Source organism: Limulus polyphemus, unplaced genomic scaffold, assembly GCF_000517525.1.
Source record: "Limulus polyphemus unplaced genomic scaffold, Limulus_polyphemus-2.1.2 Scaffold40, whole genome shotgun sequence".
Classification (NCBI taxonomy): Eukaryota; Metazoa; Arthropoda; class Merostomata; order Xiphosura; family Limulidae; genus Limulus; species Limulus polyphemus.
The window spans coordinates 964,737-986,604 of NW_013665650.1; the positions used below are offsets into that span (position 1 = coordinate 964,737).

General features: G+C 34.0%; 1 protein-coding gene and 1 non-coding gene across 2 annotated transcripts in view; one reads left to right on the top strand and one right to left on the bottom strand.

Annotated features, from left to right (window-relative positions):
* Positions 1-879: 879 nt before the first annotated feature.
* The window catches only part of LOC106461670 (ALK tyrosine kinase receptor-like), a 92,076-nt gene continuing 71,087 nt past the window's right edge, over positions 880-21,868 (top strand). The window contains exons 1-2 of the mRNA XM_022388930.1: positions 880-1,272; positions 21,151-21,364. Coding sequence (XP_022244638.1) covers positions 957-1,272; positions 21,151-21,364 — 530 coding nt within the window. The 5' untranslated portion in view covers positions 880-956. The remainder of the gene's footprint in view (positions 1,273-21,150; positions 21,365-21,868) is intronic.
* Trnastop-uca lies at positions 15,398-15,470 on the bottom strand. Its single transcript has one exon. It is a non-coding gene; the product is annotated as a tRNA-Sec (tRNA).

Genomic DNA, 21,868 nt, shown 5'->3' on the forward strand with positions numbered 1-21,868 from the left:
AGTCCTTACTTTTAACATCCTATAGTCATATGGTAATGAACAACAGGTCTGGATGTAAACACTTACATAGGAACATTTACTCATAGAAACATGCGAATTACTCGTCAAGTGCACGTGTTAGCAACTTCTAGACAGGAAATCAATAAGCTTTACAAATGTGATTTAATCTCCAGATAGAGCTAAATTGTTTCTTTATTGTAAGCTTTTTGCTGAGTTATATCACAGTATGCGGGGCTGGAGTGTTATTTAAAAGTTAAGCGTCATTAAAGTTTATCATGAAAGATCAACCCCCAGTTATTACGACTGCCACATTGTTTGTGCATTTCATTTAATTAGTAGAAACATCATAGAAGAAGAGCATCATCGTATTTTAAAGTATTTATTTTAGTTAAAGCTTTTAGTTTTTTTTTTCTTCTAGAATGTAATAAATCGCATCATCGTTTTCGTCCAAAGTCTCTTCACGCGTGCATGTGTTGACGTACTTGGCAAAGGTTCTTTTGGCTAATTACATCGTTACGTCATCCGTGTGAGCGCCGTTCTCAAAATTTTCATATATCTTTTAAATAAACATTATGTATTTTAACTCTAGAATTAACTTCTACTTCTGTGTTTTGTCATTTACATATTGCTTAAATAAATGTTATTCCAGAGAATGTTGATTATAAAACACACTGCGATACAAATGGGAAAGTCTTATCTCAACACTTAACTTAAGATCAACGTGTTACCAGTAAATAGTAAAGTTCGGATTGCAAGAACATTTTCTGTTTTAAAATGATAGTTTAACTACACTACAATAGAGAACATGTGTTCTTTATTACCGGAAAAGAGCTCTTTTCTCGGCCATTTTCTTTGTACTCTCCCTGTGCCTTAGCACCGTGCACATAGAATGACGACGACCAGTGCGCGTGCGGGTGTTACCATGGCACCGACCCGACATCAATGCTCGTGCCAAGATGCGGCAGAGCAAGGGGATGATGGGAGACAGTAGCCGTGGTGACGGCGGAGTAGAAAAATATAAGCTGTTACACGAAATCAAGATGTCGCGAGTTTTTGGCCCTTTCTCCATTTTTCTAACACATTTTTTGTTTTTTTTTCAATGTTCTACTTGTTCAGAATTTGACTGCGATTTTGAGAAGCCCTGTACATGGACCTGGGCAAAGAATCCAAGCTTTATTGTGATTTCTTCCACCAATATTTCCCAGTTTCAAACTCTACCTAAAGAGCAAGTGTCTTCGGTGCCAAAAATGGACGCCAGAAACAAGACCGATGGTAAATTCTTCACGTGATTTTAAATTTAAACATAAGTGGTTATTTTTCTGACAAGTGGATAAACAGAAAAATATACGAGTAGACACATAGATGAGGAAATATGCTATTTTCAAATGCTTTATTTTAAAACTAACTTAAAATAATATAAATAATTATATATATATGTATATGCGCGCGCTTGTATGTGTACGTTAGAATTTATTGCCGTTCACGTAAAATGTCAACTTTATAATATGAAAACGTATAAGTTTAGTTTATAGTTTTTCTCTCTTTTTTTTCATATAGACAGTATAATCTTCTCAGAATGACATAAAGACAAAATGACAGTAATCAACACAATGCAGTCTTATTAGAGCACTTCAATACCACTGCAGCTAAAATATGTACAATATATTTACTATATACGTCTATATAAAGGCTATTTAATATCTTGTTTTTAAACATTAAGAATATGTATTATTTATATTATTCATTCATTGTTTTGTAATTTCCACGTAGGTTTATTGTATCATAGTCATTACAGTTTTTCTTTCTTACGTATTAATACTTACATACAACATTCCAAAGAATTCAGGAAACATCTCATTGTTTATTGAAAACCAAAACAATTACATGAACTATGTGCTCCGACAGATTTACTGTAAGAATCTAAAATCTACACCCTCAAAACTGAAAACAATTACATGAACTATGTGCTCCGACAGATTTACTGTAAGAATTTAAAATCTACACACTCAAAACTGAAAACAATTACATGAACTATATGCTCTGACAGATTTACTGTAAGAATCTAAAATCTACACACTCAAAACTGAAAACAATTACCCTGTAATTAGATGGCGTAGATTAATATATATTTTTTAAGACTTGAGTCTTTAAAAAGTTTGAAACAGGTTTAATGTTTTTTTTTATAACACCGACGATTTTAGAGCCCTCTCTTAAACACTGAATGTTTTTAAAACGATTCATTGTAGGCATTATCACACACCTAGAGCAAAGCTTCACAATGTTTTATCTTCATTTTATTCATTGTGGGTATCAAACCCCTAATCGTTAGCGTCGTAAGCCCGATACCTTACCATTGATCCACTGAGGAGTAAACATGAAATACAAACAAACAAAAAAGGAACTATAGCTTAAATAATAATTGTAGTTGGAGCGAAGATTCGAAGAATATTTTTATTCGCATTTTCAAAAGTCGTAAGACATCTACTGTGGAGAGAGAACATGCGTGACGACTAACATGAATACAGAGTTCGATAATTGTATCAAAGTCCAAGTGATATAAGCAAAAACAAAAATACCGACATCTTATTTACTCAAAAATTTATAAAAACTGCGGAGGATTTTCTTTCTAGGTCTAAATCATAGAGTCTGGTAAAACAACTGTTCCGAATTTATCAAACTGAAAGAAGAACTTAAAGAGCTGAAAATGAACTATACTTGTTAACGTTACATGGAGAGTAAGGCTTAACTGATCTTAGTCTCTTGATTAAACGAGAAGAGTGTTTAAAGCGGTTCCTCGTTTAATATTTTCATGGAGAACTGATTGTTTCTTAGTAATGTTATCTTAAAGAAGCCGTTTATGAGCTCTACAACAATAGAAAGTAGTTGGCATCTTTTTTTTTTCTTCAGAGCGATTGAAGTCCTTCTGTACAAATAAATGTATTATTTGAAACCCTTCTAAGATAGCTAGCTACTCACTCATGAGCTATCGATCCTCAACTAACATGCAGACAAAAGCCATTGACGCATGCGCGAAACAGCGACTGTCTTTTTGGCACGGGTAAAAGGACTGCTTGTGTGTATATGTATATTTGTGTGTGTGTTGGCTGTCAAAGGAATAGGGTTAGGTAAAATAACTAGTCTATTCTTTTGTAAGCTGCATTTCTCTCATTATAAGCACTTTGTTTGATTTCAGACTTCGATAAGGAATTATATACTGATGTTGTTTAAATACTTAAAGATTAAAGGTTAGACGCATATAGCTATATGTTTGGTCATTAGTAGGAACTGAAACCAAGAGGTTAACTTTTCACCTCAAATATACATTTCAATGGATAGTTGTAATATCGTTATAGTCTTTAATTCATAGCTGTTTCGTTATTTTTTGTGATATTTATTAAAATCCTATAATGAAAAAACAAAACAAAAAAAAACAGTCCACATATACCTCTCTAGAACAGGATAAATTCTATTTCAAGTTATCAACGTGATACGTCCAAGTCAGATCAAATAGGATAAATGATACAAAGGTTTGTTAAAGTGCATAGTATATGCCTAGATCTAACAGTTTACTGGATGACATTTAACAGCATACTGGTTGACACTGATATATACATATCGAGATCTAATAGTTTACTGGGTGACATTTAACAGCATACTGATTGACATTGGTATCTACTTGGGAACATTTAACAGCATACTAATTGACATTGATATCTACATACCTAGATCTAACAGTTACCTGGGTGACATTTAACAGCATAATGGTTGACATTGGTATCTACATACCTTGATTTAACAGTTTATTGGGTGACACTTAACAGCATATTGGTTGACATTGGTATAAACATGCCCAGATTTAACAGCAATACAGGTTGAGATTGGTATCTAACATGCCTAGATTTAACAGCATATTGGTTGACATTGGTATCTACATGCCTAGATCTAAAAGCATACTGGTTGACATCTAACCGTAATTTGATTGAAATTGGTATTTAACAAGTCTATATCTTACAACATACTGGTTGACATTTAGCATCATACTTGTTAACATTTACTTGAAGTGAAATATTTCTTCCGAACACTACAAGTCTTTTTACAGCACTTTACACTTTACACACACACACACACACACACACACATATATATAACAAAACTAAAACCAATAATAATGAGGCATTTCCAACAAAAAATAGTCATGACCCAGAAATTCCAACATCTAATCATATAAACACGTTGCAATCATATAAAAACAGCTATCAGACTAAAACCAACAATGGTCACAATCCATCAACAGTTACAAGTCATGACCTATATATTCCATTATTGATCATTGATAAAAATACATAGGATCATGTTCCAACAAGTATCATATCAAAAACAACATTATTCAAGTTCAAGCACTTCCAACAATTGCCAGTCATTATTTACGTATTTCAACCTTTAGTAGTCCTATAGACATAACGTAATCACATAATAACACTTACCAGACTAAAACAAACACTGATCACAATTCACCATCAATTACCAGCATTATCCACCAATTCTGTGATTTACTATTTATATATAGGCATGTAGTGCTTGTGTTCCAGCAATTATAAAACTAACAGTCCTTAACTGAAAATACAAACACTTTCCAGACTGAGTCACAATTACTAAACAATAACCACATAATGTTACACCTCAACAATAAACAAATAACGTTACATCTCAACTAATATGACCTTCTACTTTCGTAAGCTATCGATTAAAACATGACACACACTCAAAGTTAATGAATTTGCATACTGTAATTTGTGAACTACTTTTTTTTTTTCCAGACGACATTCATGTTATCCATGAGTACACTGACAGTATCTACTGGCACATTTTGTTTAAAAAGTGATTTTCATCTTCTATTTCAATACTACTACACCATTGTATTATAGGGGCTAGCTTTATGTTAAAAATACAATCACACCATTGTATTATAGGGGCTAGCTTTATGTTAAAAATACTACTACACCATTGTATTATAGGGGCTAGCTTTATGTTAAAAATACAATTACACCATTGTATTATAGGGGCTAGCTTTATGTTAAAAATACAATTACACCATTGTATTATAGGGGCTAGCTTTATGTTAAAAATACTACTACACCATTGTATTATAGGGGCTAGCTTTATGTTAAAAATACAATTACACCATTGTATTATAGGTGCTAGCTTTATGTTAAAAATACAATTACACCATTGTATTATAGGGGCTAGCTTTATGTTAAAAATACTATTACACCATTGTATTATTGGGGCTAGCTTTATGTTAAAAATACAATTACAACGATTTTTCAGTCTATTTCAAGCCTGTTCATAGAATTCCACTCTATATTAAGGAAAAGGGTCTACAAACCCACAGATTGGTAAACTCTGAACCTTCACTGATTGTTTAATTGAAGACCAGTCACGGACATGAGTCTGTATCCTCATTGACTAGGGCGTAGAGTTGTAATAAAAAATGTGTACGCACACTCACTGACTCGTAAACAGGGGACCAATGATGAATATGAGTCTGTACAGATATTAAGTAAGATACAGGCATTCGTTGAAGAACAAGACAATAGATGATTAAAATTATTCCTAAAATCCACACGTTTTGTTTCGCTTTAACAATCCATTCTATTTTGTCTTGCTTTACTGTATGCAAATTGTATTAACCGATATCTCTTTCGCTTTTTTTTTTCTTGGATCACGGGCTGGTCATGCGGCAGCGTTTCGGGATTTCGGAGTTGGCGAGCTAGTTAGAATACATGAGGTACCACAAAATGTTCTCGGCATTTTAAACTGTGGGTGCGTTAAGTGACATAAGCCGTGTTGTAGGGTACTGCTGACTGGTTGCCGTCACTCTGGTCAACAGTTCAAAATTAGGGACGGCTACAGAGAACTTTTGTAGCTTTGTCGTAAATACAAAATGCAATTACATTTTTTTTCTTTACTTTTGATATAAGTTGGGCTCTAACTGAGTTTCTATAATGGAAACCCCATGATAGTTTTAAAAGAACTATAATTTAGAGAGAATGGTATATAAATGACCTTCACAACTTTGAAAACTCACTATCGACATACCTGATACAATTGTAATTAACTGATCACGCAAACTTACTTAAAAATAATTTATTTCTAGAGCTTCGGGAAATTATGGGAGTTCTTAGACAATATTTGTGAGTAAAGTTATGTTTCTTTTAGGAAATGTATGCACTTTTTACTCATTCGAACTACACACGGTAGTATTTCAGTACGCATTCGAACTACACACGGTAGTATTTCAGTACGCATTCCAAAAGACAAACACCTAATTACCTAATAAGTATCAGTTTTTGCTGATTATCTTGGGTAAAACTATTACTTTAGTTTAAGCGTCAGGTTAAATGGCAATATGTCGAATATTATTCGTTTTGGAGCTCAAACTTATACTTCACCTCCCAGAGGTAGAAGTATGTATATTGAAAAAGTTGTCAATCTCTTACTCTGTTGTTCTCCTTGAATACCGCGTGATGTTTCCATAATATTCTCCAGTTCTCTGTTATTACTATTACTCTCAAGCTCGTTTTTTTTTTTTTGATAAGTACAAACAATGAGCTATACAATGGGGTATCTGTGTTCTGCTAGCCGATTTTTAGCGTTATAAGCCATCAGACTTACCGCTGAACCAATGTTGAGATACTCCCTCAAGCGTGGATAGAATATTATGTTCCATTTTGTAAATGGTGGAAATTTCATGCGCCAGCAAAAGAAAAAAATAAGATGAATTTTAATGTTTTATAGCAGGATTTTGTGAAGAAGAATTGTTCTAATTACTTTCGATATATAATACCCTTTTTATTTTCAATTAATTGTTCATGTTTTTTTATCGCGATTTTTTGTAATGACGGCCAGTCTAGTAAATTTTGTTTCTTATAGGTTTTCCACGTTATATTTGTTTGCTTGTTGTTAAGCGCAAAGCTACACAATGGGCTATCTGTGCTTTGCCCACAACTCAACGTTATATAGTTGCTTCTAATTCTAGTTATGGCTTATTTAAATCACGTTATACTTGTTGTAATAATTATTAACTTGAGAACTAAGAATACAAAAATGATATCATTACAAATAGAATGAAAAGTATACATTTGAATCTAATATCCACATTCAAAAATACATCAACCTCTAAACATTTGACGAGATTATAAAGCTTATCTCTCTACATAACAAAAGTATTAATGCTAATTAAAGCATTCTAAACAACCTTCAAAGTTATGAGTTCTAAATTCTTAAATTTATCATTATACTATAGTTTGAGTTGTAAGTCTATGCTTTAATATAGACGAATGATATTATGTTTTACTTATCAGATTCATTTTTTCATATACTGATCATTGCAATATCAATGTTTTTGGGCACTTTAGGGTCAGTTATGTCAAATAGAATTCCAAATTGTCCTTTCGCTGATAGAACAAACTCTCAGAGCCACGACTTTTGCCCTTTTTAATGCTAAATAAATGTTATTTCACAACATATTCAACATATTTGAAGTTAAAGACCAGCCTCTATAGTTGGCCTCCTGGTGGCTAAATGGTAAGTCTGAAGGATTATAACGCTAAATGCCAGGTTTCGATACCCGCGGCGAGCATAGTACAGATATTCCACAATATAGCTTTGTGCTTAAAAATAAACAAAATAACTTTATAGATGGTAGTATAATAATGAATAAACTAAAATATATATTACTCACATTCACAGTAATTAGGTGTTATGTTTGCTCACATTCACAGTAATTAAGTGTTATGTTTGGTTGTTTTTTGGATTTCGCACAAAGCTACACGAGGGCTATCTGCGCTAGCCGTCCCTCACATAGCAGTGAAAGACTAGAGCGAAGACAGCTAGTCATCACCACCCACCTCTAACTCTTGGGCTACTCCTTTGTCAACGAATAGTGGGATTGACCGTCACATTAGAACACCCCCACGTCTGAAAGGGCAAGAATGTTTGATGGGACGGGGATTGGAACGCACGATCCACAGATTGCGAATAAAACGCCCGACCCACATGGCCATGCTGGGCCATATTCTGTTTGATAACCTTTCACTGACTTGAGTTACCACTATCTTTTACACTTCTGTCTGTATTTTATTTAACCCTCGGCAGAGATAAGCAGAGACCAATGAAATAAAAGTGGAAACGTATTACAAAACGAACTGTGGTATCAGCAATAGTTTAAAATCATGACATTCAGATGTGCTATGGAGGAAATTTGGTATTCAGTACACTGATATCTAGCAAGGAGCCAATAGTAGACATAAAACTATGATTCAGGGCTGCTAAACGAAGAATAAATTAAACAGGTACAACAAGGGAAAACAAGTTAACATGAATGACCAAATTAACAAAATATGTATTCAAACTTCTGACGGTGAAAAATTATCACACACGTATCCTTCTTTATCTCAAACGCATTCAGTGGTTTGACCTTTAAAATTATTCCGTAATAGCCAAATCAAACTTTAAACTAACGGTCATAATATCCTGTAACCTCTACCACATGCGAAACACAAGACACAATTTCGTGAAGGCGGCGAAGAGAAATATAAACTTCAGCAGCCAACTCTAAAACCAAATAAAACTGAGATAAATACAATTACAATAAATATATTTCAAACTTAAAATGTAATGAAATCAGAAAATAAACTTCAAATGTAGAATAATTCAAAATATAGCCAGTGAAACTCAAAATTAATGCAAACTTAACTCAGGGTACTGATTTTACAACAAAAATAAACTGCTACTAACAGAAAATTAAAATTAAATGAAATTATCATATAATTAAATATCACTCTTGGGACTCAATTTATAACATCAAATAAAAACAACAAGAAAACTGGAGCTAACACCAAGTCATTTCTTTAGTGTGTTTTTTTTTTACAGACAAAGAACCCCCAAGAGGCACGGCGGTATGTCTTCGGACTTACAATACTAGAAACTGGGTTTCGATACCCGTGATGGGCAGAGTACAGATAGCCCGTTGCGTAGCTTTGTGCTTAATTACAAATAAACAATAAACAAACAAAGAAAAATAACAAAACTTAGGTTCACATTTTGTGTAATTCTCACTCGCCCAGTCTATACACATTTACAACATTAGGACAACCAAAACAAAGGAAGATAACATATTATTTTACATTAGAATATATATATATATATAAAAGAAATACGTTATATATTCTTAGTGAAATGGGTTTATACGATATTTCATTGTGCAAAAATATATATATGAAAACATTAAACAGAGAATATTGAAACAAATTCTATACACAATTAATTTTGGAAATACCACAAAATGCGAGCCATTTCAAATTTGTCAAATATATAATACACAAGCTTTTCAAGAAAAAAATCATTACAAGAAGGAAATATATATACAACGCGACTCTTAGAGAGATGAGAGAAGTATAATGAAATCCTCCATGAAAAGTTGGCTTTCAGCATTGATTCCTCTTGAAATACCATTAACCCTCTATATGCCCACCTGTAGGCGCATCATCCCTTTTTTAGAGTTTTGTGTTTTCCTCCTTCTGTTTCTAGTTCTCGTTTTGGAAGCAGCATTGGTCACTTCAAGATTTCACCCGCATCCTCTCTCTGCACCAGAGCTTAGACTTTCGTCCAGACTACCACCTAAGCCTGACAGAGTTGTCTCTATCTTTCTATAGTCCATCCTGGTGTAAGTTAATTTTGAGGCGAAAGATAGCAAAGCTTTCGAGATGGATGGTGATCTGATGCTTAATGTCTGATTTAACGTCATCTTGTCTGGTTTGGTTTCTGAAATACTACTTTTCATTGTAGACTTTCCCCAAATGTCTGACGATGTCAGAGGACATGGTTGCCTTGGTCGTTGTTTCTCATGGGAGTACTTTATTCCATTCTATTCCTTAACTTCAGGGGATGCAGTTATAGCATTGTGGGTGCCTGCTACACTTCCATATTTGAATTCTCTGGTTTGAATTCAACTTACTGGATCCCCCTCTATGGATTTTGTTGGCAGTATGTCCTTGGTCTTTTCCAGTGTTGTTGAAAGCATGTTAATATCCTCCAGCTTGGCTTTCAGTAGTTTATCCTCCATGACTTCCAGTATTTTATCTTCAGATGCTTTTTTTCACTGGTTTTGAAACTAGACAGCCAGCGATTACGACTTATAGCGTTTTAGGACAAACATCAAAAGTAAAACCTCCAAGTTGATTTAACCTGAGATAGGTCGGAAGTTCAGCTTGTAATTAATAATAAAAGCTTCCGATCAGAGTAAACTATGCCCCTAGATCTAAATTAAAAATTGACCTGACCATCAGTATAGCTAATTAAATATACTTTTCTCACGTATCTACTTAAAAAGACTAAAATGTATTGTTTCATCAGTTGGATACTCTCACTGTTAACGATATTTTCGGCAATAAATTCAATAATATCTTATAAGGTTCGGCAAGTTTAGGAGACTTAGGCTAGTCCTAAATACGAATTCTAAGCTTAAAATGCAAATCAATCTTTATAATACGAGTTTAACAATTAATTAAAATAAAAATAAAAAACATTAATCATATTCGCTACAGTAAGTAGTATCATCAATAAAAGAAGCAATAAATAAATTAAATGGTTAACCATCATGACAGTCAGGCCAAGACTCGACTCGTTCTTGGAAAAGGTCTTCTGAATACGGATGTATGTAAGTGTCATGTCAATAGGATGCCAGGACACCTATATTCCAAGTGCTGTGGATGTGCAATCTATAAAACTTCATATAGAGCAACCCACACAGCTACCTTGGCCAGGCCCCTGATAGTGGTGGCTCCTGATGATAGTCAGAATATACAGCTATACACACGAGTTTCCTGCCGTCTTCTGGCTGTCACTTAGGTCAAATGTGGAAAGGGAATAGAACTACAATAAATACCTTACAGTGGTAACTGAAATTAGGTCAACTACTTTATAAACGTAAACTAATGCTTTTAACATTGGAGTTTTCACACTCTGTTTGTTCACAACTCTATCAAGTTGAACATTATCTGAATAAATAAGTGAAAGTACGTCTGAATTCATAAATAAATCCAGAATGATGTCTATGTAGTCCACTCAAAAACCATGTTATAAAATGCAAAAAGTAAATGAAGTAACAGTTAATGATTCTGTGTAAAATTCAGATTGATTGCACAATTCCCAATTTATATTTTGCAGAAGTTGCACATTCAGACTTGCTTGTGATAGAGCTAGTTTGTATAATTTTTGCCTCTGTTACCAAGCAGATGAGCATTACAGTTGGAAACTAAATAATCAAATTCTGTAATTACAGACACATTCATACTCAAACACATCATTATTAATACAAATACAGCCTGCTTCTCAGAGAGAAAACATCGCATTTTATTATTAGTTTTACCACCATAGCATATGATGACAACACACACTAGACTGCATTCTTGGTATACCACAGAACACACCTTGCATGTTTGGGAGAATTATCACATCCTTATCAATGTGTACGCATGAAGTTCCCTGTGCTCATGAGAAATGTGGTCGGTAGATGGTTTTTACCACCAAACCTCAGTTTATTGCTGCAATAGTAAAACTGGTTGATAACCTCTGAACTATGTCCATCCCTAAGATACATACACCTGAACCAAGATCAAAGACAACTATCTTTGCTTGGCACATAGTACTGATTGCTAAAACAAACTTTGAGGCTTATGTTTCCACTGATGTTTAGCTTGCCGCCATTAACCACAACAAAGTTAAAGCTGACTGGTCCATAGTTGTGGCTTTCCACAAAATGCCTAATACGTGGCATGGTATAGTAAGATTCTGGTTGATCCAGTATCCACTAAAACCTTTTCATCCATTTATTGTTATTAGTACATATCATGCAACTATCAGTCCATACTTCTGCAAACCAGCCACCATTGTGTTTTGTGTTAGCTGACTGCTGTACTCAACTGAGCTGGTTATTAGAGTCAAATCAGGCTCCATTAGTTTTAATTAGTAAGAACAGCTGCAGTTATATCTTGTCGTCAACCTTCCTGCATCTGTTCCAGTGTTGGCCTGAATGGTCCTGACTGAGAACAATAAATGGTCATTTATGTAACTGCTGATCAGGTGCACCACATTTGAATTAGGTGTTTCTTTTCTTACGCACTTGGTATTTCTTAGGAATAGAAGTTCAGCTGCATTAGTGGCACAGCCATGACAATTGGACTAGGGAAACCCTGCTTTCCCATTGTGAGCCATCTCTGGTGTGTCATGAAGCCTTGTTTTATCTCTTGTAGTGGAGCTGGTTAAACATTATGCTAACACTTCTTCAGTGTTTGAGGATTTTTACAGGATCAAGAGGCACCAGAGGTGTATCACATTTGAAGTAGGTGTTTCTTGCCATAGTTTCTAATTCTACTGGTTTCTTCTTTTGCTCCAGTGCAAATCTTGATATGACCACTTCAAACTACGTCACTATTAAACCATTTCATGAGAGATGAGATGTCACTTAGTCCCATGTATGGGACTAAATGGCAGTTTTAACTAGTGTCAGAACGTTTCTTTCCATGACACCCCAATTCACAAATGTTACTATCCAAAGTGAACAGAAAACGAATTACAATAAAACGAATTCACAATATCAATTCTTTCGTTTGTGGCAAAAATAAATGTTTCTTTTTAAGTCTGTGGTATAAGGGCACATTGGAATCCAACTGGTGGCAAAACAATATCCACAAAATGCAGGTTCATTATGTTAAGTAAAGAATAAATTATGCTCGGACAGCAAAAACAAAAACAAAAACAAGCAAATACACGTGGACAAATGAACAAGATATTTGTAAAAAGACGAAAAAATGTGAAGCCCAATCTATCATTCTATTTGCCATTTATCAGTGGGTTATACCGGTTCCTGTGAGTTATATCTCTTATCAGTAACACTGGGAAAAAGCAAATCAAAATAATATAATTAGGATTCAAAATGTATAAGTGAAATATATCTTTAAACACCAAACGAACTATATCATTAATCATAATTCCGCCAGTGTTAAACATAAAGTTAGTTACATTCCTATTTATTGTTTATTTGGCTGATTGGATGAAATAAAATCACAAGAGATGCAAAACCAAGAGTCAAGAGAGAGAATTGTGTAGATATCCCACATTTATAGTCAGACCGAAACCTTATTTCGATATCCCATAACAATCTAGGTTGAATCCTTCTATCATTATCATACATACATACAATCCTAACCATCTCAAACCAGTTTACATAAGTTTCTATATCACCTATTTGAATAGGCGAACTTCATAGAAATCCACTTAAAAATGTATACACACTGTTTGAGATTTAAGAACAAAGGTTGCAACATGTAAACGTTTCTTGTGTAAAATGAGTAGCACATGTTTACAACCTTGCGACCTGGAATATATTTTTTAAGTATGATTGATCTTTGTCAATCTAACATTTTAGTGGTATATGTGATTAGAAATATTCTCCCAGCTCTAATATATACATTTATATCTTTATATATACATATATAAACTCCTACTTCTAAACTCTAAGAAAAAAATAAAGTGTGATTCCAACAAACAACACACTCCTTATTGATGACAAGGTGGTCATTCATATTATCAGAAAAATAAATTAAAACCATATATAAGTCTATACTTTTGTTATGCGTGTAAAGATGTGAATTTATAAATAGAATGGATTGGTTTGATTGTTTTTAAGCACAAAACTACACAAAAAGCTATTTGTACCCTGCCCACTACGAGTATAGAAATCCAATTTTTAGCGTTGTAAGCCTGCAGACTTACCCCTGAGCCACTGGGGGTAACAGAATGGAAAGTCGTGTAAGTTATAAGTGAAATAAAGTTTAGAAAACAACAACTATTAACAATAGCTTTATTAAGACATTTTTTATACCTATAAAATCTTATTAATATAATCTATTTAGAAGACATTAACTCTTCAAAATGTATACACTTACAATGAAGCTTATTCATATGGAGTATGACTGTTTAAAAACAATATTATTTAACATTTTATAATTCTATCATTGGTGTAAAATAATCTATTATAACGAAGAGTATGAACTCACATTTTTTGGCTATAGCTCCTATATCAGTACTTCACATTCCAAAAAGTGCGAGAACACTACATTACTAGCCTTAATAATTACCTACACTTTTCTCTAATGTTTATGTTTCTAGCCCTAATATGCAAACTCATTCGGTTATTATACGCTTTTTCCTCATATATGCCAAGTTAATTATCACCACAAGCGTCATTTTTAACCAGTGTGATGTCTACGCACAGAGCAACAAGCACTGTCTGTATAAGTAAGTAAAAATAAAACAGATAAACTGAGAATTTTCTCTAAAGTAATTATCGTATGAAGCTACGAGTCTGTCGACTTGTGTTCAATTTATAGTTATATAAAAAAATGAACGACAGTAGTCTTATTCCTCCGTTCACAAGCACTGTGAATAAAGTTTTAAAGTTGTTGAATATAACTCTGAATAATCATTCCATTACACACAATATAGAAAACAACAACATTCCCGTTATTTGTCCAAAATATTGAGATGCAAGGGAAACAAGAATTGTTAGTAGTATCAGATGGATATGTATTTGTATAATTTAGATATTCGTCATGGTTGAGTTATTTTAACTTATCATGTCAAACTAGATGAGAAATTGTTTAAAACACGCACTTTGTGCGTGCATAGAATAAATAATAATCAAACAAGGGTAGAAATAATTTGGTGTTTCGAATAGAATATAGTCCAGAAGTAAAATAAAGTTGGCATATGGGAAAATGAAAGTTATTTTTGCTCAAAGATAATAGTGATCTTTTGTCACTTACACACGGCCCTGTTAGAGAACTGACAAAAGCCCAATCCTCTAAATCATTTTCATTCACTTGATAAAAGAGCATTGTTAATAGTAGCGATTCTTTAGCTGGTAGAAATAAATAAGAAACACTATGCAATTAAAACTTCTCTTCTGTGACATTTTTTTTTTCCATGATACAATTCACAAGTGTTACTATACAAAAGTTAAAAAAAATACATTCAAACTAACCCACAATAACAAATCTTTTGTTCGTGGTACCAAAATCTTTGTTTTTGATCAGTCTATGGTATTCGGCCATACTGTAATTCAACAAGTAGCAAAACAGTCCCCCCCCCAAACAAAAACAACAAAAAGGGAAATAGATATTTCGCTTTAAATAAAAAAATAATAATCCCCACTGGAACATAAGGCCCCAACAACACCTCGCCGACGGAAGTTGTTGTTGCAGTAATTTTTTAGCAGGTTGTTTTTTACGGGGTGGAGTTGCTTACTCATCTTGGACTTAGGACGAGGTAATTGTATCCCTACCGGGGAACGAACCCGGTATCTATGGATTTGAAATCCAACGCTCTATCCACTGCGCTATAGAGACACAAATATTTCGCTTTACTATGTTATGTTCCCCAGTGGCACAGCACACGTAGATCAATGTGTAGCCTTGCGCTTAACAACAAACAAGCAAATTACTATGTTAAAATATGTTTTTAGTTTTGAAAACAATATAGCACACAGCCTCAGTAAAAATAATAAAGTTGTAAACAAAGAAAAATGAATCCAAATTTTTGACAATTTTTCCCCGGGTGTATTACATAGGTAATATTTGGAATAAAAGCATGAAGCTAATCCCACGAGAAAAAGACTAACAACTGTGTTTCAACCAATAAAAGCTGACAGAAAACGCTGACAGCCTGGTTCAGAAAGGAAATGTCTTTATGGAGTTAATAAAAAGATCCGTTGCGTATGTGTTAGCTTAACAATACGCGAGAGTCTTAACTAACTAGTGTGAAGTGGAGAATGTTTCCCGCGTTTTGTTCAGGGTGACCTTCGTGATTAATACTGTTGGTATAGGATATTCTCATTTTACTACAGAATAGACGGCCATTGCTCGTTCTTTAGAACAATGTAGTATTTTAGTATCAATTATTATAATTTATATAGTTAAATTTGAGCTAACGTATTTTTGCTCCACTGTCAATTTTCAAGGTAAACTTGTGAAAGTTTTTTTTTCTTTTTTTGTTACAATGCAATGAAAAAATGACGCCATAAATTTTCATGTTAATCTTGCTATGTTGGTTACTATTACAATATGTTTCAAGCTATTCTTTGTCAGAAAAGTGGAACGAATCAACCAAAAACTAAATTCTACTATTTGGAAAAAGTTTTCTGTAAGTTAACGTCTGTGGTCAGAGAACTTGGTGAGATTCTTAAAAGAAAGAAACACAGTTTGAATATCTTATTGTTGTTTTTATAAAGTTTATGAAACATTTTATAATATTTTTCACTCATCTGTTTCTTATTATACGACATTTCTATGATTATTGAAGCCTACAAGGCTTAAACACCTATTACGAACTTTAAAGAACAACAACTCGCCAGAATACTTACATATAACTAAATGTACTTCCGCAGGGTCCCCGAAAGAGTTCTGTTTCATGAGAAAATAAAGCCAAAATTAAGAGCAACAAATATTTTTATTTCTTGCTTTTAAATTTATATGTGTGATGCTGTGTTGTGATTCATGGCATGCGCGCGTTTTACTGACGTCACAAAAGTACAAATGTTAAGCGTCCCTTATGTTACGCCTTTTTAGTGTCTACTGACTGACTGATTGACAACAGACAACTGTATAATGGTACGAGTGGTTAAAACAGGTGACCTCTCCAGGCGATTTTTGGCTCCCTTTCGGAAAATAACTTTGTAATGGTAAACTGATAGATTCACTGAAGAAATGTATGCTGTTATAGATTCTTAGAAATAATAATTATTTTTTCATCACGAGTGTTTAGCAGGGATGGGGCGAATATTGGCGATCAGTAATCGAATATAAATAGGAATACTTAATATTTTTATGGGGTTCGTATCTCCGTCTAACGAAACATGCTCGCCCTTTCAGCCGTGGGGGCGTTATAATGTGACGGTCAATCCCACTATTCGTTGGTAAAAGAGTAGCCCAAGAGTTGGCTGTGGGTGGTGTTGACTAGCTGTTTTCCCTCTAATCTTTCACTGGTAAATTCAGGACGGCTAACGCAGATAGTCCTCGTGTAGCTTTGCGCGAAATTCGTAACAAACCAAACCATATTTTCATGAATACGAATACGAAAACGAATACAGGTAAAATGCTAAGTATTGGAATACGAATATATAAAAATGTATTCATGAATACTTTGCCAAGCAATATGCAATAATGATAAAACAGAAGACAGTGAGATTTCAACAATTTTATTTTATGAAACAACCTTTTTAGAAACTGAAACAAACAAAATTGAACAAATAATAACATTTCAATATTTTTTTCAAAATGCAATAACAAGGTTTTAGAAAAAAAAATTAAAGGACACTTTATGAACATCAATCTCTTGTCAGTGAGGCCGCAGCGATCAGGTCTGAGGGTTTTGCCTCCAATGCTAAACAAACGATCAACGCGAGCAGTGGATATTGGAACACTCAGGTAGCATTTGGTTAGTAGAGATACGATAGGAAAGTTTTTTTTTCTTCCAATAATCTAGAGGGTTGCTTTCTTCAGGGATGCAAGGACCATCGTGGTAGGTGTTGATCTCTGTATCCTCCGAAGATGAGGTGGGGGGTTTCTTGGAGGCAGCAAAGAAACTAAAGAGCTTACTTCTTTTGCGAGGGGGATTTACAGTCCTCTTTGGGTTCCATGGTTATAGAGTTATCTGTTGAGGAAACTTTCTTGACTTCTTGCTGCAGGAGAATTCGATTGGATTCATAGACCATAGGTCTAGTGAAACACTAGTCAAGTTTAAATTATGGGATCCAATGCCGCAGCCAAGCAGAAGACACTTCGTTGCTCATACTGAATCAACCGGGCGTGAACAGATTTATTCACTGCAGAAACAAGATTAAATTCTACTTAGACTACATGCTGTCAATCTCAGTCATCAACCCATAAACATATAACTACATAATTGGGGGTAACAATGTTCTGACCCTGGGTGAAATCTGTTGCTTCTTCAAAAGGTATCAGTATTGTCACCAAATCTGAAAGCATAGTTCCATCATGAAAAGTAAGTTTCGATGCACCAGTATCTAGATTATCCAACTTCTCCTGGGAAAGCTTCAATAAAGACTTAATCATTTTAATTTCTGAGTTTCATCGTTTTGGTGGTGTTGTCAACTGAACTCTGGCCTCTTCATCAAGTAGATCAGTTGCTTGTGTTGATTTTCGAATGTAGGACACGATGGCTGATGCTTTGGAAATTACTTTCAGCAGTGATTCAGCTGTTTTCATGCCATCCATGACCACAGACTGTAACAGTGTGAAAAGTAGGAGTCATGTTCAAGAAGAAATTCGCATAAACTGTCTGCTGATTTAGATTCATGCGAAAGTTCATCTTCTGAGTCACTAGCTGTAGATGAGCTATCACTATCTCTCACATTAGGTAGTGTTTGCAGCTCAAATCCAGGGAAATAGAAAGACTTGATAATGTTCGATGCGTTATTAGATGTCACATATGACACCCTTTTGTTGATGTTAAAGTGATTAATTGATTTATCATGTTGAGCTGCAATGTTATCAGATGTGTTACACCACTTGAAACGCCGACATGTCAGCATGACCTTTTGCATTTTCTAGTCATGTATAAAATGACCAGTGACTCCAAGACAGCTGCAAATTTGTCTGCTACTCCAGATATCCACAGTGACATTGATGTTTGGTACAAGCTGCAATAGAAAGATATCTTTTTGTTGGACTTCACCAAACCTGTACTCGATCAACATTGTGGACAGATTCTTTGGCCTTGGAAGAATATACCGAGAATCCATGGCAGCCATTAGATCTTGAAAATCTTTTGACTCAACCATTGAGAAGTATCGCAATATTGTTTGGTTACATAGCCATATAATAGAAAATCAGATTACTCTTGCCAAACCCACCTGTTATATACTCTATTTCAGGATTTTTTAATAGTTCAATACTATATTATTTATACAAATGTGAAAGCCAAGGTTTTCATCTATCAAATTACGTATCATGTAACATTGTTTTCTGTACAGAAAAGTGTTAATTTCTCTTTCAGTACAAACTTCGTTTACACGGCAAACTTTCCCGTGCTGCAGATGTCATTTGTTTGTTTGAAGTTAAGCACAAAGCTACACAATGGACTATCTGTGCTCTACCTACCACGGGTATCGAAACCCAGTTTGTAGCGTTGTAAGTCCGTAGACTTACTGCTGTGCCACTGGAGAGCGAAGATGTAGTAATGACAGTCTAGAAATCTGATGAGTACAAAAGTTGGCATTTACTCTTGCAATATTAAGTATTCACTAAATAATTCAGCGAATACGAATACTATGTCATTGAATTCGAATACGAATTTGGATACACGTACGAATATTCCCAAACCTGTATTCGAATACATACGAATACCCCATATCTGGTATTTAACAATTTCCACTATTAATCAAGGATTACTTACAAATAACAACCGTAACTGTTTTTCCTTCTCCACAAATATCTAAGGAACTATGACAAATATCACAAAACTTATTGTTTGCTACACTACTCACAGGGAATCATTAAACGATTCATAATGTTAATCAGAAGGTACCATAGAAGGTCATAGAAAACAGTGCAGATCCTATTATTTTGAATGATACACGTTTTGCGGTGCAATTCAGGAATACCAATGTGTCATAGATAATAGTGCAGATCCTATTATTTTGAATGATACACGTTTTGCGGTGCAATTCAAGAATACCAATGTGTCATAGATAATAGTGCAGATCATACTACTTGCGTGATGCACATTATAGAAATAATTATGACACCAAACTTCAATAAAAATCTTAAAGCTTCTCGTCATTTATTGTTTTGCCAGAAGTTTTTGACACCTCTTCAAGAAAATCCAAAAAGCGCCTTAATACGAAGACAAAATCGGATAGGTAGACTATTAGAGTCGAAGTTTGATTGAAAAATGCCAAAACGTTTTGATTTAAGTAAACTGAGAGAAACGAGCGACCAAAAGCTGTCAGACAATCGATAAGTGACACAGTTACAATGTTGGTAGTCACATCTCATCTACTTTACACCATATTGGGAACTTCATGGTGCAACATCTCAAAATCATTTAGGTCAACCAAAAGTGTTGACAAAACGTAACAAACATTCACTTGTTAGGCCTTTAAAAAAAGTGCCGTAAATAATTTTCATGATAACTTTACTCTGACTATACTAAGCCCAAAGTGGTCATGTGTAAAGAGTCTGATGAGAACTTGCATTTATTCTAAGGATGCTTGAAATAGTTTTCTGAGTAATGTAAATCCCATCAGCACTGAAATTTTGATTGTTAGTCGCGAATTTTATGAAGATATTAGAGCCGTTTCACTTAGCTTCAAAGATCTAGACAACTATAAGTCTAGAGAAGACATTTGAACAGTCTTTTCCCCCAGTATTTATTCAGTCGATGTAAGTATAGGTACAATAAGGCTTTAGGACAGTGATCACTACATTCCCTTCCTTTCTTTTATGACAACATATCCAAATGCTTCTGGCAGTATACATCGTAAGATACAAACTTACATCATAGATTGACATGTTGAAAATAACAGATTATTAGCCATTTGGGCATGATATGTATAGCCCAAACAAAGCTGTTACATGCTAAACATCATACATATGTATACATAGTTTTCTTGATATGCATCCTAAATATTGGTTTCATGCATCACACACGTCACGAAACAGGGGTTTCATACCAAACATTATATAAATAATGCGTCTCTTGAACGGATCCAGAAGCATTGGCAGTAAGGCATTAAGTATAATACAAGATCTTAAAATCTCAGAGTAACCAGGAATTTTAGTTACGATAAGTTTGTTTTTCGCTTGCGATTAAAGAGTTTGAATATACTGTAAAAATAGTAATTGTTTTCTTGAAAAGTACAGTTTTATTGTTGTTAAATGTTAGAAAAAATAACATTTAATGGAATGTAAATGTTGCACGAAACGTACTATATAACTGGTATCTTACAGATGTTTTCTCTGACTTCGAATGTTTTAGATATTTTATTTTAATTCTTCATTTCTCTAGGTTACTACTTGTTTTATGCGGTCAACCAATCAGATTCACTAAAGTTCGCTAAAATTGAAAGTCCTTGGTTAACGCAAGGTAGTGAAAATCAATGTTCTTTAGAGGTCTGGTTCCATATGTATGATATGAATCAAGGAACAGTCAAAATCCTCATAAAAAATGACCAATTTATCACGTCGATGGCAGACCACTTTTCGGGTAACAATAGAAGCAGGTGAGTTGTTATTTTAGATTGATTTCTATGTTTTTTCAGCCAAAGTGTGGGCCTACTTATCAAATTACACGGGCCTGCGATGGTTATATTGTTTTGAAATTTTTACGTGTTCTACAGTAATTCCTGTACACTGAATTATAAAATGATATCCATTTTTCTCCATCACGTACAGATTTTTCACGAAACGTCATAATGTAATACATAAAAGAAAGACTACAATACCTAGTTTTGAGACTAAAAGACGTAGATTTCACACAAAACAAATCAGGATGAATGAGGATGCATATTCGTTTGACATCAGTGTTCTTCCATTTTCTATAGTTTGTTTGTGTTTTTGTTAATAAACATAATAATAAAAAAATGTTCATTGTGGTAAACGAAATAATAATTTGACCTAAGTTAGAGTTTTTATTTTCTTCTAGATTTGTCAAAAATCCTTACGTGTTAGAAAAAATGAATATTATTTCCGAAATCTGCGTAGCTGAATTATGGAAAATCCGTTAT